Source organism: Budorcas taxicolor, chromosome 16 (assembly GCF_023091745.1).
Source record: "Budorcas taxicolor isolate Tak-1 chromosome 16, Takin1.1, whole genome shotgun sequence".
Classification (NCBI taxonomy): domain Eukaryota; kingdom Metazoa; phylum Chordata; class Mammalia; order Artiodactyla; family Bovidae; genus Budorcas; species Budorcas taxicolor.
The window spans coordinates 52,711,160-52,734,463 of record NC_068925.1 but is presented as its reverse complement, the minus strand read 5'-3'; the positions used below and the strand labels follow the sequence as shown (position 1 = coordinate 52,734,463).

Here is a 23,304-nt window from a genome sequence, read left to right as displayed (position 1 = left end):
TAAACACAGTAGATAAATGTATTTTTCCCTAAAAATTGTCTCTTTGGTATGGATACTTTATACAGAATATCTTTATCTTTTCTATTGATTAAAACATAATTTTAAAATACGAATTCAGAGTATGTGAAAAAATAAAGAAGTTAAGCCAGGATAGGTAATCAGGTTTGGATTATTTTTCTTCTAAAAATAAATCTCAACTGAGAAAGAAATGTTGAAAGTTACTATCAAATGTGTTTGCTCACTTTTACTCCATAAGATTTCCATATCATGTAATTCCATCTATGGATCTACTTTTTTCATCTCTTTCACACATTTGCCCATGATTTCTCTGTGTAGGTGTGGAAAATTAATCTCCTCCCAAGTTCTGTAGAAAATCTGTTGAAGTTGACATATTGCTTTATGTATTGTGAGAGAATTAGAGCAACTAGCAAATCTTTTTGATGTTCAAGCTACAAGAGCATCCCCCCACCTTGCGTCTGCAGTTCCTGATCTTAAAGATGGCAAAGGACTGGGAACTGCAGCCCTGCATGCTGTGTGGTTCGCATTGCTAACCCAAGTTTGCTTGTCTGTTTCCTAATTCAAACAGAGCGTCAGAAGCCATGATGCATGTAGTGTGTGTGTACTGCAGCTGGAGTGGGCCCCAGACCAGGTATTTATAGACGCCACGTTCAGCCTTCCACCCAGTCGTCTGTGGTCTGAAAGTCTTTGTATCCGCAGCAGTTCTGAAGTTTAGCTTGTCATTCACCAGTTCACCTTGTTTAATCTGGTTACAACTAGCCTGTGTGTACATATATATATATTTGTATGTTGGCATACATATGTATCTAAGCACAATTTACCATTTAAAATTTTATCAGTTATTAGAAAGTCCACAGAGGAAAAAATCCCAGTGAAAACAGATGACCATTTTGAATATCAGCATCATAGCACTTTCTTGTTGAAGATAACCACGTTGTTAGGAATGTCATAAGTCCCTTTCTTTTGAAAAACTGGAAGTATATTTTTCACATTACTACACAAAAGTCCCAGCATTATACAGGGGCAGCAGTTTTCATCCTGTTGAAGAAGAAATGGAAAATTGGACCAGGTGACTTGGCCAGGGTCACAGAGTCAGTAACACAGACAGGACTGAAGTTTAATCTTCTCACAAGAAACTTGACTTTTTTTTCCCTCTCTCCCTAACCTGACAGTTTTTCCACAGGAGGCACTCTGCTTCCATTTCCCTGTAGCATAAATATAATAAATGTCAGCCTGAGTATACTAACTGATTTATTAAAAGGAAGAAAGTCTTTTTAGACTGTCAACCTAGGAATTTATAGGGGTTTGCAGGCTGGTTGTAATTAGATACATAGCATTTAGTTGCTTCTTTCTTTCATTTTCCTCATGAGGATGGGTTAAAACAGACATTATTATTAATGTCCATTGTCCTCATCCTCTTCTGCTGTCCTGTAGTACTGACCTCGTCCTCCCCTACATTTAGGACTTAGGCCAGCGAAACTTACCATCTCAGCTACAGGAGGACTATACGCTGCCTTCATAGTGAGTACGGAATTCACTGAGGTTGGTTCACCTTCGCCTCACCCAGTTATTATAACTGACATACCGTTGCCAAAGGCTACTACCTTCGCCCAGCTCTCCACTGCTAACATGGGCATTTCACTACAATGCATCTTTCTGTTCCCATTAGCTGAAAATTGAACCTCTTTCAGTCAGCTGTCCAAGTCGATAAATAAAATTATTTACAGTGTTTCCATACTCTAATGAATATAGTTTGCACTGAGATATATGCTCTTCTTCTGTTTACCCCTAAACTATAAGACAGATTGTTTCACAAGGAGTCAGTAACTTCCTAACAGAGTGTTTTATCTTTTCATGTTGTTAACCCAGGTTGGACTAGAACGATTTAGAGCCACTTGAATCATAACTGCATTGCTTCATGACTTCTAAGGCACAGTTAACATGAAGCATTTGAGTCGCACCTGTCCTAACAATCTGTATTGTGATGTCATTTTTGTTGCCAGCCTTGACTTTTAGTTAAAGATTATGTAATAATTGCATGGAGGTCAGTTTTTAGTTGGATGGATCAGTAGCAGAGGGAGAGTTGGAACTGATGTTTAATGACATCATGATGTTTGTTTAGAGGTGTGGTAATTAATGCTTCCATCTTTTATGAATGGTCAGTAAGTTGCAGTGAATCTACATTGTTATTGCCTATTGGAAAATTTATGAACTATATCCCTCCACTGCCCTCCTCTCCCGCCATTTCCCTGCCCTTAAAGTAGGGAATGTTCTTATAATGTTCTTATACTGTGTTAATACGATAAAGTAACTGATACTCCTTTTTAAAGTTGCATTGTTTGGTAAGATAATAATTGAGATTTAGTCTGTTTGATCTTTAGCTTTATTTTTGTTCTGAGTCAAACTCACAGTTTTTGAAATGTTCAGATAGAAATAGACTGTTTGCTTCTCTGTCTTCTGGATGTCCCTGAGTAGTATCACATTGTTATTTCTCAGACATAAATCCCAGATATACCTAGCTGTAGACTTCTCAGGGTTCACATTTGACACATTGAAGTGAATTGGCAGGAGAATCTTCCTAGTACCGAAATCCTCAAGATTATATTGTGGTTTTAAGAATCACCTGCGTAACTTACTGAATAAAGAGACTCCTGGGTTTATTCCTCAGGATAGTGTCCTACAGTCTGGATGCTTAGCAAGCTTCCAGGTGGTTTGAGGGCAAGTGGTAGAGAGAACACACTTGGAGAAAGTATTTTGGAGTTCTAAACCCACTGAGAGTAAAGATACATAAATATGTCTTTCAGTCTTGAGGACTAACTCAGCCATTCTGTGGTACCTATATAAAAATTATTGAATGCCAACACACATAGTTTGTCAAGAACATGCCTACCTCTTATTCTGATGCTGTGATGTTGTTTGCCACAATGAGAAGGGTTCATGTATAAAGTCTGTGAATATAAGACAGATCCAAGTTTAAGGACCTGATTTTCTCTTGTTTAAATTTATATCTTCTGATAATTTAGTGGCCTTTGTAACCTGCTGATTAATCATTTTTCCTTTCACTGTCGTTCTCTGTAGAGAAAAGCGGTAAAGAAACTACCTCACTGGGAATGTCATCATTACCAACTTCAGATGGATTTAACCATCAAGCCCATCCTCCAGGACTGAGTCCTGAGATTGGTAATCCTGCAAGTCTTGCTCACTCTGTCTCTGCTTCAGTCAGCCCTATCAAGCCCAGTGACCCAGACAGCATTGAACCTAAAGCTGTGAAGGCTTTGAAGGCTTCAGCTGAATTCCAGATAACCTCTGAGCAGAAAGAACATCTTCCTCCACAGGATCTTTCTGACTGTGCTCCTTCAGCAGACAGTGCTCCAGCAAACCAGAGGCCAGCTATGCCTATGCAGAATTCACTTGAAGAAGCCATTGTTGCAGACCATCTAGAGAAATCTGCTGAAAGAAGCACCCAGGGCCTCAAATCTCATCTCCATACAAGACAGGAAGCTAGTTTATCTGTCACAACTACTGGGATGCAAGAACCGCAGAGGCTCGCGGGGGAGAAAGGTTGGCACCCAGAATATCAGGACCCAAGTCAGGTGAGTGGCCTTCAGCAGCATGAAGAACCAAGGAATGAACAGCATGAGGTTATACAACAGAGTGCTTCACATGACCAGGACCATCTTTGTCACACAGGGGACCTTGAACTTCTTGGAGAAAGGCAACAAAGCAGTGCTGGTTTAGAAGCTGCAATGAAAGGAGACAGGCTACAACAAAATGTGGACCTTCCGGGTACAGGGAAAGATGCTCTACCTTCAAGATGCCTTGGCTGCTCAAATTCAGAAACACTTATGGAAGTAGATATTGTCGAACAGTCCCTAGTTGCTGTGCTGAATTCAGGAGGTCAGAATACCAATGTCAAGAACATTGGTGCTTCTGATCTCATCTTAGATAATCCCTTGATGGAAGTAGAAACATCAAAATATAACCCTTCCTCTGAAATTTCGAGTAATTCCATTTCTACTCAGGATTTACAGCTTCTAGAAAGTAATGTTGAAATGTCTGAAACAAGTAAAGAATGCGGGGATCACCCTTCCTCTTTAGTAAGTTTCTGTGGCAGTTGTCAGCCCTCTGTAGAGTCAACAGAGGAATCTTGCTCATCCATAACGGCAGCCTTGAAGGAACTTCATGAACTTTTGGTCATTAGTAGTAAACCAGCTTCAGAAAACACATCTGAAGAAGGTATCTGTCAATCAGAGACAGTAATTGAGGGCCAAACAGGTATTAAGGACCTTTCTGAAAGATGGACCCAAAATGAACGTCATAGAGCAACCCAGAGTGAGCAGTGTTCACAGGCCTCCTGTCATCAGGCCGTATCTGTATCAGTGAAGACAGAAATACCACCAGACACTTCGGCTGCTGCTGGAGTGGAAGATGTAGACACTAACTTGAGGGGTCCAGGTGATGGCCTGTTAACTGATAAGGAAGGTGTCCCCAAGCCCAAGGAGTCAGTAAACAAGAGTAGTTCTGTTACTGTAGCCTCAGCAGAAGCGTCTAATCAACTACATTGCACCTTAGGTGTAGAGATTTCACCCAGACTGTTAGCAGATGAGGAGGATACGCTCGATCTGACTTCTGAGCAAACTGAGTCCTTGTCACCCGCTTGCATCCTGGTTAAAGATTTGGGTCAGGGCACACAGAATCCAGTGACAGACAGGCCTGAGGCCGAGGAACATGTCTGTCCTGAAGCTGCAGGGCAACTTCTAGAATTTGAACCATCTACCAGCCATCCGTCACCAAGTCCCTCCTTTCTTGCACCGTTAATTTTTCCTGCTGCAGACATTGACCGGATTCTCCATGCCGGCTTTACTTTGCAGGAAGCTCTTGGGGCTTTGCATCAAGTTGGCGGAAATGCAGACCTTGCACTTCTTGTCTTGCTAGCAAAGAACATTGTAGTTCCTACGTAACCATGGAAAAGTGGGCTAGACCATACTCTATTCCCTTAAAAAAAGAAAAGCTGTATATCTACACACACACACACACACACTCACCACATATACAATATAAGTAGAAACCTGCAAGCAGAATGTTGAGCCAGATTTTTTTTTTTTTTTTTTTTTTTTTAGATTTTTTTTTTGGCCAAAGTAATTTATGATCTCTTGTCTGATGAATTTGTCTATCCTATTTGTTAAAATTTGGGCCTTTTTAAATGTATTGGCAGTATGTGCACACAGAAGCTTTTTATTATCATTAAGATGATGTATTCTGGAATAAAATTGATGGTTTTGTGTATAGCATACCCTTTTAGAATGAGAGTGAGTGCTTTAAAAAGCAGAAGCCATGAGAAAATCCCACCACCCATGCAGCTGAAAGCATGATGTAGCTGTGTCTGTGCTGTAGGCAAGGTATGGCTTATTGACTCATTTTTTGGTTTACAAACTTGATCACATGGTTTGATGTTTGGAATGCATTATGATTCATGGGTTGTAACAGGAAACTGAAGAATAGTTGAATATTTCCTGGAGTAGCATGTTTCCATTGGTGTGGTTAGGATTTCACCTTTTAATGCAGTGAGTTGGGAGGGCTTAAAACTTGGGCTGCTTCGTGTACCTCACAGGCTACTGCATGGATTGCCAGATACCTTGGGTGGGATTTTGTGAGGGAATTAACATCAGAGTGTAACATGGTGCTACCCAGATTAAAAAAAGAAAGGAAAAACTGTAATCGCATTTGCCAATGTTGATGATGTTTCAACAACTGTTGTGAGTGAAATAATGCTCTAAACACTGGAATTTACTAGTGATTGGGTGTGGTAGCATCTCACTGATCACATTTCAACCCTTAATGACTCATGGTGAACTTATGTTCAGCTGATGGGTTGGTTGCCAGCAGTTTATTTCCTTTCCAAACTCATCTTCTAGGAAGTTCTTCTAAAGCTCAGTTTGAGCTGTGTTCTGAGTGAAATATTCAAGTGTAATAACCTTGTCGCTGGTTCATCTTGGTGCTTGGAATGGTCAGTCTATTTGGTGAGTGTCTTTCATGGCAGTGGAAATAATAATTGGGAGTTTCTGACTCAAGTGGCCTTGGTAGAGTTTTCCATCCCTTTCTTTCCTCAGGAGTTTCTTTTTTAAAGCAAGATTCGTCATATTTGTGTTTACCATGTCAAGATAGAGTGGGGCATAGTATATAGATGTATTTATTGTGGCCTTTTTTTATATGAGGACTAGCCCTTGGAAATCATTGTCCTGTGGGCCCCACTGTGCAATAATTCTACTGGGTAGATTTTAGATTTTTTTTTTTTTCCTGAAAGATAAACTCTCTTATATACCTAGCAGGAATCTGAAGTCCTGGTTTTATTGAAGAAAATTTTGAGAATGATAATTCCTAATTCCAGGCGATGGTTTGCAATGTGTCTGAAACAGAAGCTTCAGAAGGGTGATTTGTGAACTTTAAATGTTAAGTGATTTTTGTCTAAAGTCTTACTCTCTTTGAGAGTTATTTCCGTCAAAATTTACGTCATTGAGCACAATCAAAATGGAGGCTCATATCTCAGGAGTTTTTTAAATCTTAATTTGGGGGCACTTAGACATTGCTCTTCTACCCTATTCCATCTTCTTTCTTTTTGCTGTGATGTTTGTATGTGTATTAGGAGCTGTGAGTGATATGATGGAAAGTCGCATAGATTCCTCGTGATTCTCTGAAGTTAGGAAATGGTTGACAGAAAGAGTTGTCGCTTACTGTGTTCAGGGTGGTGCTCGAAACAAGTTAGCCAGATTGTCTTTAGAGTGTTCTTTTAGACAGTCCTGTGCTATAGACCCTTTTGCCTGCCCTACGCCAAAGATACAAGATGCACTAGGAACCTGCTAATAGGATTTCTGTCAACCAGCTCTTAGAGCTGTGACTGCAGTTAAGTAGTGGTGCTATGATGGAAACGAAATTGAGTAGCCATGCAATGGGCCCCTGATTTGCTTTATGGGAATGACTGGGAATTTATTCTGAGCTTATCGGTCTTTAGGGTTACAAAGTGGGGTGAGTGTAGGGTGGGAGGACTTATTGATGACAATAGGCTCCTCCAAAAGGCCTTCTTTATAAAGATGGGCCTCTTAGTTTTCTGTACAAGCAGTTCCTCTGAACACTGCTCAGAGACTTAACCACTGAATTTTCACAGTGTGGAGATTTGGGGGTCGATCCCAGGTGGGCTGTAGAATACCAATCCAGAAAAGGTTTCATTACAATAGCTTTTATTGTATGTATATGTATATTTATTTCTAGGAGAAAATTCAGTAGGTAGGCCTATAGTTGTACACGTATTCTTATTAGGAATACTTTGGATGAGCTTAACCCATTTGCCAAATATCCCTGTCCTTTTTCATCATTTATTTTCAACTTATAGTTGCTTTTGATTTTTTTTTAATCTTCCTGTCCATTGTTTGTGTGAAAGTAAAAATTGTTGACATTGTCAGGATTTTGAATCATTTTTAAATTTAGCAGTTGTAAAACACAAAAGGAATTAAGGAACATGACATTAGTGAACCTCCATTGTCAATTTTTATGCAAAGTGCAGAAATTAGAGATTAACTTCTCCAAGAATAAGATAAAATCATTGTGAACTCCTCTGATTGCCAGCAGAACTGGTGAGGCCAGCCATTACCAGTATGGGCTGCTTTATTGGATAGCTCTTTTGTCATAATCAGTAATGGACAGCCTTGTGAACAGTGCTTACCTCCAAGAGTGGCGTCTGCTTATTCACCAAAGAGAGGAGAAGATTTCCTTCAAGTTGGTTCCCGTGTGTAAGAATGTGTTTGGTAACCAGACAGCTATAGGCTCTAGATTTTGCCATTGTCACTGGTAAGAATTATTTCCACTTGTACCTCTTCAGGCATCCAGACATGGTCTAATAGCCTTCATCCCACCGTTTGGGCTTTGTCCATTATCATAAAGATTTATCAGTTGCTTGGCAAAGGGAACTAGATAGATGATAAGTGTGTGAGAAATCTGTTCTGCCTTGCAGCCTACAAAACTTCCAGAGCTCCTTGTCTCAATATATACTAAAGGGAGACACACACCAAGTATTTTTTCCCAAAGGGTTTCTCCAGTGAAAGAGTTACATGAAAAGATAAATGAGACTTTGTGTTACCGATTTTATGATAACCAGTTGAGGTGGAATCTGCCTGTTTTTCCCTTAGCACAGCTTTTCTATCTCTAGCAAAAGCCATAAAACTTTGGGTTGGTTTATAACCATTAACTCGTGTATATATACATGTGTGATAGATATCCTGCAGTTAATTTTACATAGATTAAAAAGCAAACGTTTGTTAATCTTCAGATAACAGTCTTCAGTCATGGTGAAGACTTTTATCCCACCATGTTTATAAAAAACAGCCTTGCAAGTCACTGGCCAGAAGAGTTGCAGTACATTCTGATTTCCTTTTCCTGGTGGTTTGTCACCTGCAGAGAGTGTAAGCAGGGCAATTGAACTGCTGTGTGTTTCCAACTTGTTATCATAGTAGCATATCATAAGAGAAGCTAACTGGATTGTGCATTCTTTAGCACAGATACCAAAAAGGCAAATTTCTCCTTTGAATTTGGTGACTTCGTGTAGTCTGTGGCTGAACTAGAAACAAACACAGTTCTCAAAGAGTTCCCCTTCTGAGAAAATGAAGGTTACGTTTCACGTTAGGAGATTCATAAAATAGCTGCTTTCTTTTTGAAAGATTTAAACATGCTGATTTACAACAAGGTAAACTCAAAGCATGTCCTTAAGAACCAGAAATGTCAGATCATGGCTCAGGTTCCCCAGTAGTGTTCTCTCAATGGATGTTACTTGGGAGTTAATTATATAAATCATAGAACTTAAGGGAGGAACCTTTGATGTGCTTGATTTTCTCTTGTGCCTTAGTTTCTCCAAATAGCAGAGGCATCAAGTTTGAGTTGGGGTGGGAAAGGGTGGAGAATGTCTGAAAATGGCCCTCCTGGAGATAGGCATGTATGGAGTGTCCTAAGGGCTCACCTTTATTGTTGATTGAGTTATCCTGCACCAAATCATTTGATTTCCCAGAAGGATTAGATTTCCATAGAAGTATTATGACATGGCTTTTTTGCATCAGGCATACAAAAAGCAAAATGGTTTCTGTGTGTTTATTATGTTCTTTGTTGTGCTGTCAGTATCAGAGTGGTAAAAGCAGAAGAAGTTCAAGAAAACCTGTTTGAACAATGAACTGTTACTCTCTCAGACTGCAGTTTGAATCTTTGAATAAGAATTTGGTATTCACTCATGAGACATTAAGTGACTGGTGAGCACTGAGGATAACAGCAGTACTGAAACAAACTGCAAACTGCCCTGTAAAGCTATCAGTCTCGTCAAGAGACATGAAATAAATCTTAGCTTCAAGTGCAAGATCTATTTTTGCCTATTAGCATCATTTATTTTAAAAGTCGTACTAGGATGATTTGGTTCAAATTCAAAGAAAATGGAAAAGCAGGCTCAAAATGGAATTAGAATCTGAGAACCTAAAACTACTCTTAAAAATGTTTTTTAAAAAATGAGATTGGAGAAACCAACAAAAAATGTGCTAACATTTGGTAGAAATACTTGAAGAGATTAAGGACAGAATTCAGTTTACACTGTTGGTAGAGGGGGAACAGACAGGATAAAAGTGCAGGTAAATGGAAGATGACCTAATGTACACCAGTGACAGTCAACTTTTCCTTCTATCACGACCTCCTTCCATGCAGGGTAGAAGTATGGACTGTGCTATGGCAGCCTTCCTGCCGTCTTTGAGCCAGCTGCTCTGAAATACTAACCATCTGGGCCATCAAGACTTAGCAGAGAATTCTGGAACATTTGCTGTTTTAAAGCAGTTGAGTGCAAAATGTGAAAATAGAACTCTAGAGCAGAGAATGTAGCAAGCAATGGTTCTGGGACTAGATGAAGGGCAGAATTTATTTACAAGAAAATGCAGGCCTCTGGCAAACCTCTTCTGCAGGACAGCTCCATCAAAAGGACATTCTTGAGCCTGTCACCATGTATGTGGTAATCCTGAGGATACAGGTAGAATTTCTGAACCTTAACTACAGTGACTTCTGAAGTTTACAATTAGAATATCCTTGCAGGTTTGTCAGTTACATACTGGTAATCTAGACCTTCTGGGGACTAAAATGTAAGAGGATATAGCAGATAAGTTTTAGAGCACAGTCTTACGGAATGAAATCTACAGAGGAAGTTGGTGCAAGGGTGTAGAAGATGGGAAATTTCCCTAAAATAAGGAGATTTGGGGTGGGGATGTGGAATATGAAATTAGAATAATTTTTACAGAATTATATTTCGCTTCATATGTACCATAAAGAGGCCTCCATTAGCTAACTTGGGAAAGAGGTGTGCTGGTAGATTTTTTTCCTGGAAAGATACATAACTAATAAATTATTTTGTTTACCAGGAGTTTGTTTCACATTCAGCCTTGAAGGATGCATCAGTGGCTTAAAGAAAGGTAGACCTCTCTAGTCTCCTATATATTCAGATCAATTCAGCATACTGTTTGCTTTTTTTCAAACTGCATCTACAATGAACGTTGAATGCTCATTTTTATTCAAAATTAATCATTTCCGTGGCAAGTTGCGCTAATGGCCTTTGCACTCAAATAAGGTTTGTTTACCAGTTTTATAGCCATATTTGGCAAATTTTAGCAAATAGAAGCCCCTCTTTTCCCTCTTATTTGTTCTTGAAATTGTTCTTTTATTGGTTTCCTGATTTTTCTTTAAGCTTTGAGACCACTGCATCTTACAAGAATTAGGCTGGTTGGCAAAATAGGCTTGCCAGCAGCTCTTTCACTCCCATAAGGCTTTGGTCTTGAGAGTTGGGAAAACTCTGAGAACTTAAGGGAACCAAACTCAGGAATCCCACAGTTGGTTGCATTGTGCCATTGGTTTAGGGGCTGGACGCAGGACCTGTCTGCCGCCGAGTGAGCTAGATGCATTTGGGTTTGAGTTGTCACATACTGAAATGTAAGTCAGCCCTAAGTAATCAAAACAATTTTATTTTATTTTTCTTTTTTTATTAGGAACTTTCTGAAGAAAAAGTGATGTGTAAAACATTTGATATTTAAGACAATAAAGTTTTTATCGTAAGACTTTTGTTTGATCAGTTTTCTTTTAAATTGATATGGTTGGTTACTTTTGTCCTTGTCTCTGTCTCCCGGCCATTTAAATAATTTATGCCTAGGCTCTGTGACTTGTGGCCGTGATCCTAAACACCAGAAGGAGCGAGCCACTTCCAGATAAATACTGCAGGTGGATGACCATCTGCTAATGTGAAATGGTGACTGCTCCAGCAGTGATGCACAGCAAGAGAGACAGCGTTGGTGACAGGGCTCTGTGGCTCAGACGAGTCTCTAGAGCAGGATCCTCAGGTGTGGATTCTAACCTTGCCACTTAACGGCTGTGTGACTTTGGGTAACTTCCCTAACCTTTCTGTGCCTTAGTTTCCTCATCTATAAAATGGGGACAATTGGGGTTGTCATAGGGGTTCATGAGTAAGTTAGAAACACCGTTGGGTGTTAACTAATGTGGAGTTACTGCTTTTTGCATGAGTGTGTGCTGTGGGGCCCTTATTGAGAGGCTTTCCAGTGTACTTAGCCTTCCCTGATGGCTCAGCAGGTAAAGATGTGGGATGACACAGGAGGCTTGGGTCAATCCCTGGGTCAGGAAGATCCCCTGGAGGAGGAAATGGCAACCTGCTCCAGTATTCTTGCCCAGAAAATCCCGTGGACAGAGGAGCCTGGTGGGCTACAGTCCAAAGGGTCACCAAGAGTTTGACATGACAGAATGGCTAAGCAGTAGCCAATGTACATGGATCAGCTGATACATACAGGGGGTAGTCTAGACACATCCCCTGTTCTGTTTTTACTTGACTATCAGAATGCTGAGAGCCAAAGCTGCTTCTAATTGGAAGTAAGAATTACTAATTATTTTTCCATTGTTCAGTTCTCAATCTTTTGATAATCAGTTCATTTGAAATGAGGTTTCTAGTACCTGATACGAGTGGAGGAAGTTGTGAAACATTAGTTATTGGTGGAAAGAATTCTAGATCTTCGGTACAGAGAAAGGGGAATTCACTGCATCTGTATTTTAAGGCGGGGGAGATTTACAAGCATCACGAAAATGAATTGGGGGATTTTCAGCAGGAATCTACAGCTTGCAGGAGGAAAATAGAAGAAAAAGGATATACATTTTAAAATAGAAATACAGAGGAATGGGGGGAAAGTTCGAGAACATAGTAATAAATTTCAAAATGCAGATTAAGCAGAAGATACTTCATCTTCAAGGGCTAAATTGTCGGCAGATACTGCTTCCCTGTTCAAAACTATTAGTGTCCTAATAGGACTAACAAACTGTCAGTTCAGTCGCTCAGTCCTGTCTGACTCCTTGCAACCCCATGGACTGCAGCACACCTGGATGCTGTCCATCACCAACTCCTGGAGCTTATTCAAACTCATGTTCATCGAGTCAGTGATGCCATCCAGCCACCTCATCCCCTTCTCCCGCCTTCAGTCTCCCAGCATCAGGGTCTTTTCCAATGAGTCAGTTTTTCGCATCAGGTGGCCAAAGTATTGGAGTTTCAGCGTCAGCATCAGTCCTTCCAATGAATATTCAGGACTGATTTCCTTTAGGATTAACTGGTTGGATCTGCTTGCAGTCCAAGGGACTCTCAAGAGTCTTCTCCAACACCACAGGTCAAAAGCATCAATTCTTTGGTGCTCAGCTTTCTTTATAGTCCAGCTCTCACATCCATACAAGACTACTGGAAGACCATAGCTTTACCAGTCCTTATTTGTGAGTTTTTGTCTAAAAAGAAGAGCTAGAGTGGCTGGTTCCTCCTAGAAAGTTACTAACATTTTCCCTGTTCAACTCCAGGTATCTGAAATAGAAATTCCCTGAACCAGAAATATTCCACTATCCACCCCAACCTGCTCCTCTCAGGCTTCCCCTGAGAAGTCAATGGCACCTTCATCCTTCCAGGTGTTCACTCAGACCTTCCTTGACTCCTTTCTTTCACAACCTACATCCAACCCATCCTGGATCCTATTGGCTTCATTTCAAAATATAGTTGAAGACTTCCCTGGTGGTCCAATGGCTAAAACACCGTACTCCCAATGCAGCAGGCCTAGGTTCAACCCCTGGTCAAGGAACTAGATCCCACGCAACTAAGATGTGGCGCAGCCAAATACATAATATATATATAATTGAAATCTGGTCATTTCTCAAACCTTGGTCAAGGCATCATCATCATTGCTTCTCACCTCAGTTATTGTAGTAAGTCTCCCTGCCTCTACCCTTGTCTACAAAATGTTCTTAGCACTACAGCCAGCATGATTCTGTTAGATCATACCTTTCCTTAAACCCTCAATGGGCCCTAATGTCACTCAGGGTAAAAGCCTAAGTCCTTAGAATGCCTCCAAGGCTCCTATGTGCCTCTGACTTTTCCTTGATCTGGGATGTCCTTTCCCTGAGCACCTCCGTGGCTTTTTGTCTCACTCCCTTTAGGTTTACTCAAATGCCACCTCAGTAAGGCCTTCTTTAGCTAATTTATCTTTGTCACTTTCCTTCATTTTTCTCAATACCGACACATCCTAGCATATTCTTCATTTTGCTTTTTTATCTCTTATCTTTCTTCCCCATTAAAATGTAAGCTTTGTGAGAGTAGGGGTTTGTCTCCTTTTCACTACTGTCTCCCAATGCCTAGAACTTTGCCTTATGCATAGCAGGCCCTCAGATATGTGTTGAAGTAATAAATCCGTGAATACCATTAGGCTGCCTCAAAGGCCCATGAGTGGAGTGACAAAAATGACCTGAAACCCAGACAGGTCATTGAAGTTAGTGTGCAGGTTTAGGGATTCTAGCCTGGGATGACTGTTGACCTTGGGTTTGTGTGTGCTAAGTCACTTCAGTCATGTCTGACTCTTTGCGACCCTATAGACTACCCGGCCAGGCTCTTCTGTCCATGGGATTCTCCAGGCAAGAATACCGGACTGGGTTGTCATTCCCTTCTCCAGGGGATCTTCTCAACCCAGGGATCAAACCCTCATCTCTTACATCTCCTGCTTTGGCAGGCAGGTTCCTTACCACTAGCACCACCTGGGAAGACTTGAGTTTAATGTGGATATTAAAAGATGGGTGACAGATTCCCTGGCAGTCCAGTGGTTAAGACAGCATTTTCACTGCCGTGGGTCCAGGTTCAGTCCCTCATTGGGCAACTAAGATCCCACAAGCCTCACAGTGTGGTCAAAAAAAGAAGGAAAGATGACATTATGAGGTTAGTAAGTTTGCAGGCTTCCCTGTGAGGTAGTATTTTTATTACACCCACGTCTAAGACTAATTTGGGACTGTGGCAAACAGCACCTCTCCATAATGGTTGTACCGACTTGGGCCATAATTCCTCACCCATTATCTTCCTAGAATAGAAAAGGCCCAAATCAGATGTAAAGAGAAGCAGCCTTTTATTTGGTGCAAGTTCTCTTTATGTGCTTTTACTTCTATGGTCAGCTGAAAAATTTTCTGCATCCCTATTGAATTAAAATTTAATCAGAAGATACTAAGTCAATAAACACTGAATGTCATGTGCCAGACACTTGAGTCGGCGCTATGAATGCAGCATTGCATGAACTGAGCGAAAGTGCACATTCTGCAGAGCTTACGTTCTAACAGAGTCTTTGAAGCCTGACCACGGACAAGAAGACACAGGTAATAATACACCCTAAAATGAAAATTTAGGAGATTGGCATGCTGTAAGGGACTAGAGGCTACTTCATGTGGAGTAAAGCCATCAGAGAGAAAAGTCTTCTGAGAAGCTAATATTTAAAAACTGAGACCTGGCTGACAAGGAGGCTCCTGCCCTGTGAGGCTTTTAAAATATTTATTTGGCTGCACCAGGTCTCAGCTGCATCTTATGGGGTCTAGTTCCCCAACCAGGGATCAAACCCAGTGCCTGGCATGATCTGCTGGGATCATGGAATCTTAAGCACTGAACCACCAGATAAGTCCCCAGGTGAGAATCTTGGGTGTATTGCATCAGGCTAGGTTGAGGGAACAAAGAGGTCAGAAATTCTAATAATTTATTACAAACCAAGTTTTAATCTTGCCTGTGCTATCTAGTCCAAACAGGTGTTCCTGGTTGATAGATCTCACCCAGGCAGTGCTCAGGGAACAAGGCTGTTCTCTTATAAGTCTGACATCCCCTTGGCTTCACCCTACTTGGTGGAAGAAGAACATGGAGGAGGAAGTGGATCACTTTATTTCTGTTCACATGCCCTGGGAGAGCACTTGATAATATTGTCATGCCTTCCGCCAGGAAGGCTGGGAAATACACTAGCACTGCCTGGCTACAGTGCTGTCACTGTGGAGCAAGCAGTTCTGGATGAACAACCTGAGGCCTCTGCCACACTGGGGAAGAGCTTTCCCAGCAAAGGCCCTGAGATGTGAACACACAAGCTTGTGCAAGAAGCAGAAGGTTGGTGGGGGCGGGCACACACCAGCGGACAGATTGGAGATGAGTCAGAAAGAGGCTGAATCAGATCAGCTCTGGCTTTGGAGGCCTGAGAAGAGAATGGGTGTTATTCCAAATGCTCTGATGAGAAGCTGTTGGAGGCTCTGAAGCAGGGAAGTTGAATGATATCCCAGTTTTCACCAACCCATCTTGCTGGTGGGACAATAAGGAGGAAGGGACAGAAAGTTTAACTTTTTTTTTCAGCTTGCACAACCTTACTTCCCTGCCTCGGGGATTGAACCTGGGTCCACGGTAGTGAACGTGCCAAGTCCTAATCACTGGATCGCCAGGGACTTCCGAGGTGTTCAACATTTTGAAGTAAAACCCCCTAGATTTAAAGTTGCCTTGTGTTAGATTACCCAGACCTAAAGTTGCAGACTGTCTGCACATGCAGGTACCAGAGTTAAGGTATGGGAACCTGGACTATCGCTGTTTTTTACAATTAGTCCCTTCTCTTCCCTTCTTAGATAGAGAGCAACTTCACAAGCCTAAAGGCCAAGGAAATATTTATTCCCTCCTCTAGGAATACAAATATATTTGCCTTAAGTTGGGGGGAAGGGAGGAATTGGTCCCTTAAACCATCTTCCACTTTTTTTTTTAACAGTCTTGTCCAATTGTCTTTTAAGGTTATAGTTGCTGGAATTTTTTTCTTTTTCCTCTCTCAGGCAGTACACACCTTTGGAAAGAAGAGCAAAGGAGACCTGGTTAGTCCAGGTCTGTGGTACTTCTATGATTTTGCCTGCCTTCCCAACTTCTTCCTCATCTGACAGTGTTCTGCAGTAGACTTAGGTGCAGACAATATTATTTAAAAAAAAAAAAAAAAAGATCATTTTTCCTGTGTCACTGGTTTGGAAACTAAGATTTTTCCAGGGCCCTAGAGTGACTCAGTTGAGGTTTTTGACTCTGGATGCCTCAGAGTCTCATGCCCTTTCCACATGATCAGCAGAGTCTTGTGTAATAAATGAATAAGTTTCAGTTTTGAACTTGAATGAATCCCAATAAGAGGATGGACAAGCACCCTCTCTTTGTTCTTTTTCTTTTCACAGGCAAAAATGGATCCCATATTTGAGCTCTGGGGCAAGCATGCTTGCTCAATTGTATCCAACTCTTTGCCAACCTATGGACCATAGACCACCAGGTTCTTCTGTCCGTGGGATTTTCCCGGCAAGAATACTGGTGCATACTAAATCACTTCAGTCATGTCCAACTCTGCAACTCTATGGACTGTAGTCCACCAGGCTCCTCTGTCCACAGGATTCTCCAGGCAAGGATACTGGGGTGGGTTGCCATGCCCTCCTCCAGGGGAATGGGATGCCATTTTCTCCTTCAGGGGATCTTCCCAACCCAGGGATGAACCTGCATCCCCTGCTATGGCAGGTGGATTCTTTACCACTGAGCCACCTGGGTCTAGGCCAATTATCTGCATGTGGACGCACACACTGGACTCCCTCCCTTTCCCTGCAAGAAGTCTTAAGAGACTAAAATCTACCTCACTTCTCCCATCCATTCACATACCTATACAACCCTAAGGAATTTGCTAGGTAGTAAGGCTGTAAGTTCCTCCTGAATGTTGTCAAAAATTGAATCTGACCATTCCCCGATGCATGAAGACAGAAACAAGCCAGAAATGCCAATGCCTTCATCAGGCCTGTTAATAACAAGTGATAATAACACCTTTTGAAGCTGTCATGTGCCCAAGCCATGAGTAAACTTCACAGGAAGGTGGCACCCAGCAGAAGATGCTGCCTGGATGATGGCTTGTTATTATTAAAAGGAGGGAGGAATCTCAAAGCTCACTCATTCCTTGCTGTGGGCTGAATAGATTCTCAGAAGCTGGAGTTGCATCAGACAAGCTGGGGCCTGTAGGCACCCAGTTTGGGTGGAGTGGGAAGGGAGTGCAGCAAAGCTAGTAGACCTACGGGTCATTCAAGCCAGCTTTCCTCCTACTTGCCACAAACATCTCTGGACACCAAATTCTTTCTTTCCAAATTCAAAGTAAGGTTTCCCCTGCCTCCAGGCTTTTCTTCACCTGTCCAGTGACTGCGGCCTCAATCCCCACCTGTCATTCTGCCCTCTTCTATGCTCCACAGAGGCTGTTATCTCCTATTTTCCTGAACTCAGAAAATACCCTGGGTTTAGGGATTTTGCTTCTTTCTCTAAAGAGTTAGACCAAGTCCCTGTAGGGTTACCTCCTAGAATTGTTGTACAGTCGCTCAGTTGTGTCTGACTCTGCAAGCCCATGAACTGCAGCATGCCAGGCTTTCCTGTCTTTCACTATTTCCCAGAGCTTGCTCAAACTCCTGTGCATTGAGTTGGTGATACTATCTATCACATTCTCTGTCCCCCTCTTCTCCTCCTGCCCTCAATCTTTCCTAGCATCAGAGTCTTTTCCAATGAGTCGGCTCTTATCATGTGGCCAAAGGACTGGAGCTTCAGCATCAGTCCTTCTAATGAATATCCAGGACTGATTTCCTTTAGGATTGACTGACTTTATCTTCTTGCTGTCCAAGGGACTCTCAAGAGTCTTCTGCAGCACCACAGTTTGAAATCTTCAATTCTTCAGTGCTCAGCCTTCTTTATGGTCCAACTCTCACATCCATACATGACTACTAGAAGAAATATAAAGAGATCTTTGGCTCAGAAAAGGGTACAAATGGTTTCTGGGCTCCACCGTTTGCTTTATGATTTTAGGCAAATTACCCTCGTCCCTCAATTTCTTCACCTGTACCAGAAATGTTATTCAAGGATTTGTGAGACAAATGTATGGAAAGCACTTAGCTCAGCTCATGGCACACAGTCAGTACTCATCACTTATCATCATCATCATTGTTGGTATTAAGAACTCTGATCCTGTGGTGGTAATAAAACACAGCAATCTGTTTCTCTCTCCTTTTCCTTGCCACATACTTTTGGCCCCCTTATCCAGTCTCATAAAAACCAAAAAATAACTACTACCACCTTGGGTCTCTCCTGGGGAAACTGAGGGATGGAGAGGTATCATTTTTATGTGTATTGGGTGGGGTCCAGCTACTATAGGCTGTACAATCAGTGTTTCTGATCAGTGTTGGAGTGACTGAGAGGCTGAGGGAGGGGCAGCCTGAGGAGAGAAGAGTGAAAATCAGAGACCTGTAGCTGAGAATTGGGGTATCTTGAGAGTAAAAAGGGTGCCAATCAACTTCCAATATATACTTACATCAAATCACATCATATACCTGCAACTAATATATGGCATATTTCTCAACTTTTAAAAAGTGAAAAAAAAAATACAATGACTATATATTGACCAAAAATAAATGAATAGAAAGGAACTAATGAATGTATCAGGAATATACTTATTTGGGGACCAAATGAATGAGTAAGCCAGGTAGGGCTCTGAGAACTCTTGAGTATAATTGGCTTGCTTCGAAATACAAATTTGGGGAGGCAGGTGTGTGGGGAGAAGGGGAATCATTATGGTGGGCTTCGGGGCTGAGGCTGTTAGGTCCTCAGGACATGTGGACCAGCTGAAGAAGTGGGATAAGGGTGAGAACAAGCAAGGGCTTCGGAACTGAAGATGAAGTTGAAACGAGAGAGTGTTTTGGGGGTGGGAAGGAGCACCGAGGACCCAGAGTGGCCTAAAAGTTGGAGACTGGGCGGTGAGGGTGGGGAACCCTGGGCTGGTGAGGGCCAGTTGGCAGGGGTCTGTGGGCAGGTCCGGGAGAGGGTCTCCACGCTGCCCAAAGCCAAGGGGCCTGGGTTTCTGGGCTGAGACCCGGGGTCTGAGCTTTGAGGGGTCTCAACTGTGTGGATCACAATAAACTGTGGAAAATTCTGAAAGAGATGGGAATACCAGACCACCTAACCTGCCTCTTGAGAAACCTGTATGCAGGTCAGGAAGCAACAGTTAGAACTGGACATGGAACAACACACTGGTTCCAAATAGGAAAAGGAGTACATCAAGGCTGTATATTGTCACCCTGCTTATTTAACTTATACTCAGAGTACATCATGAGAAACGCTGGGCTGGAAGAAGCAAAAGCTAGAATCAAGATGGCCGGGAGAAATACCAATAAACTCAGATATGCAGATGACACCACTCTTCTGGCAGAAAGTGAAGAGGAACTAAAAAGCCTCTTGATGGAAGTGAAAGAGAAGAGTGAAAAAGTTGGCTTAAAGTTCAACGTTCAGAAAACTAAGTTCATGGCATCTGGTCATATCACTTCATGGGAAATAGATGGGGAAACAGTGGAAACAGTGTCAGACATTATTTTGGGGGGCTCCAAAATTACTGCAGGTGGTGATTGCAGCCATGAAATTAAGAGATGCTTACTCCTTGGAAGGAAAGTTATGACAAACCTAGATAGTATATTAAAAAGCAGAGACATTACTTTGCCAACAAAGGTCCATCTAGTCAAGGCTATGGTTTTCCCAGTGGTCATGTATGGATGTGAGAGTTGGACTGTGAAGAAAGCTGAGCGTCAAAGAATTGATGCTGTTGAACTGTGGTGTTGGAGAAGACTCTTGAGAATCCCTTGGACTGCAAGGAGATCCAACCGGTCCATTCTAAAGATCAGTCCTGGGTGTTCTTTGGAAGGAATGATGCCAAAGCTGAAACTCCAATACTTTGGCCACCTCATGCGAAGAGTTGACTCATTGGAAAAGACTCTGATGCTGGGAGGGATTGGGGGCAGGAGGAGAAGGGGGCCAACAGAGGATGAGATGGCTGGATGGCATCACCGACCCGATGGACATGAGTTTGGGTGAACTCCGGGAGTTGGTGATAGACAGGGAGGCCTGGCGTGCTGCGATTCATGGGGTCGCAAAGAGTCGGACACGACTGAGCAACTGAACTCAAATGGGGCTAAGGAAGGGGAGGCTACGGGTGGCCTCTGGCGGGCGGGGGCGGGGTCTCCAGGTCCCGGGGGTCCGACTGGAGGGTCCTCCACGGGGCGGGGGGAGGGTCTCCAGGGTCTCTGAGGAGGGGCCGGGGCGCCTGGGTCTGGAGGCCAAGGGGGTCTCCCAATTCCCGGTTTCCCCGGCGCGACGCGGCGCCGGCGTCCCAGCCCGACCGCCGGCCTAGGCGCCGCCCCGCCTGACATCAGTTCCTGCCGCCGCCGCCGTCACCGCCGCGCACAGCCTCCTTCCCCGCCGGCCGCGCTCCGGAGCCGCCGGGCCGCGGCGGAGCGAGGGGCCGGGCGAGGCGAGGGCCGGGCGGCGGGCGCCGGGCCCCGCGGCCGGCACGACGGAGCCCCCGCACGGCCGGCGGCAGCGGTTGGCGGCGGCCCCGGGGCCCCGGCGCGGGAAGCGGCGGCGGCGGGGCGGCGGCGGCGGCGGCGCCATGGAGCCGCGGGAGGTGAAGGACCGGATTCTGGAGAACATCTCGCTGTCGGTGAAGAAGGTGAGCGCGGCCTGCCCGGCCCGGCCCGGGCCCCAAGGCCAACCCGGCCTGCCCGGGTCTGGCCCTCGACCCCACCCAGCGCCCCCTCCTTTCCTCGGGTCGCTCGCCCGGGGTTCCTCCTGTCACCGGGGCTCAGGACACCGCCCTTCCCCTCCGCGACCCCGGGGACGAGAAGCCGCCGGGAGCCCCTGGACGATGGAGAAGAAGCCGGGGCGGCTCACGTGAGCGCCGCTGCCTCTGAGCTATTTTTACAGAACAAAGTTGAGGTCAGCGTCCTGGGAGCTTCCACACAGCCAGGCCCAGGGGCCCTGCGTCACTTAGACGGGCTGCCACTCGCCAGGACCCCCTACTCTGAGCGTAGCGGCAAAAAAACTCTGGGAGGGCCCCACCTGCCGCGCATCTCTGGGCGGCATCGCTGCATCCTCCATCCGCCCTGTGCCTGCATCTCGGGGAGTCGGCAGTCAGGGTCACGGCCCGTGACCAGCAGCTTCCAGTCTTCCCAGTTCGGGGTGACATTGCCTCTGGTCCTGGGAAGTTTCTTGAATAATCTTGCTAAAGGATGGCAGTTTTGAAGAGGCTCACTTCGGAGCTTTGATTGAGAACTAAAGTACTTTGCATTTTGGACAGAGACCTATAGAACTTGGTGACACCACAGTGTATGATGCTCCCTGCAGGAGAGATCAATGTCCCAATTCCAAGTAGAGAAAAAAATATGACCTATTAAAGGCATATATTAATAACTATCTGTATGAAGAAGTCAGCTCATCTGAGAAAGGGTCCCCATGCCAAAAGGTAGGATTCATATTCACTTAAAACCAAACCAGAATTGACCATTTGAGGAATATTGTTGCAGTGTTTTCCTAATTTGACTTGCTAGTTCACCCCATAGTCTCAGAAACTGGGGTAGGTCGTTGGGGGGATGATGTGAGGGGTAAGAGAAGGCTCATCAGATTGATTGCTTCCAAAATGAAGAGAATTCATTAAATGAACCATTATGTTTAAACAATAATGTTCCCTTCTATCCCCACTTAAATTCCTCAAAAGCAACATAGACAAGCAATTTTACCGTTCATAAAGACTGATGTGGCTTAAAAAGAAAAGGAGATTCAAAATGTGCTCTTACTATAATGTTCCTCTAAAAGTAAAACTAAAAGCAGCATTGTAGACATCTGACAGAAGTTTTAGTTTTCCTAAGCTTTGCTTATGCAGTGGGGCATTGTTTTTTGCTTACTAAAGGCGTGTAGGATAAGCAAATACTTTGTCTAAAAGCAATCCATCTTTGGCAATGAAGACAAAAGAAGACAATAGACCTTTCTAATCTAATCTGGGCTGATTGTGGCTTCAGGTAGGCACCTTTCTAGTCTAACCTGGGCTGATTGTGGCTTCAGGTAGGCCACACATTTTGATTTTTAATCTCTAACTTACAAATAAATGGGGAAAGTCCAGGTAGAAGGAGGTTGGACATGTGCATCAGCATGAATCTTTTGAGAGCAGGGATCTACTCTGTAAGTCAGCCTGCCATTTATGAAAGAGTTGGGTGTGATGGCCAAGATTCTTATCATGGTATGTGCTTGGACAAGCATGACAAGAAGTTATGTCACACACTAGAAACTGGAAGCTTGTCCCCAGGTACATCACAACAGGAGGCATGGCAAGTGTCGTGTTTAAGAGCATGGATTCTGGAGTCTGACGGCCTGGGCTCAATCCCGCCCTGCCAATGAATAACCGTGTAACCTTAGGTAGGTTCCTTACCCTCTCTGTGCCTTGGTTTCTCATCTGTAAAGCAGGGATAAAATCAGGGCTCTTGGGAAGATTTGTTGAGAGTCTGTGTGTAGGGCGTTTAGCATGGTGCTTAACCCAGTCTTCAAAAGTTGTCTTAGTCTGTTTGGGCTGCTAAAGCAAACCACCGAAGACTGGGTGGCTTATAAAACAACATAAATTTATTTGTCATGATTCTGGAGGCTGGAAGCCTGAAAATACTTGAGTCCCAGCATGGTGAGGTTCTGGATTTCCCTGGTGGCTCAGATGGTAAAAAATCTGCCTGCAATGCAGGAGCCCTGGGTTCGATCCCTGGGGTCAGGAAGATCCCCTGGAGAAGGGAATGGCTACCCACTCCGGTATTCTTGCCTGGAGAATCCCATGGACAGAGGAGCCTGGCAGGAGGAGCCTTATAGTCCATGGAGGTGGCAAAGAGTCTTACACAACTGAGTGATTTATCAACAACAAAAAAATGGTGAGGGCTGTCTTTATGGCTGAAGACTGCTGACTTCTCCCTGTGCCCTCACATTGTTTTGGGGGAGGGAGCTCTCCTGGGTCTCTTATAAGAGCTCTAATCCCATTCTTGAGGGCTCCACCTTCATGACCTAATCACCTCCCA

At 43.6% G+C, this 23,304-nt stretch overlaps 2 protein-coding genes across 4 annotated transcripts in view; both read left to right on the top strand.

Annotated features, from left to right (window-relative positions):
* Positions 1-11,091, top strand: part of DDI2 (DNA damage inducible 1 homolog 2) — a 43,079-nt gene extending 31,988 nt beyond the window's left edge. For 2 of the 3 annotated variants that reach the window (XM_052653607.1, XM_052653608.1), the window contains one exon: positions 3,097-11,091. In XM_052653607.1, the coding sequence (XP_052509567.1) occupies positions 3,097-4,979 (1,883 nt within the window). In that variant the 3' untranslated portion in view covers positions 4,980-11,091. The remainder of the gene's footprint in view (positions 1-3,096) is intronic. The other variant, XM_052653609.1, reaches the window with a different exon arrangement.
* Positions 11,092-20,818: 9,727 nt separating this feature from the next.
* Positions 20,819-23,304, top strand: part of PLEKHM2 (pleckstrin homology and RUN domain containing M2) — a 39,305-nt gene continuing 36,819 nt past the window's right edge. Inside the window, exon 1 of the mRNA XM_052653481.1 lies at positions 20,819-20,927. Coding sequence (XP_052509441.1) covers positions 20,868-20,927 — 60 coding nt within the window. The 5' untranslated portion in view covers positions 20,819-20,867. The remainder of the gene's footprint in view (positions 20,928-23,304) is intronic.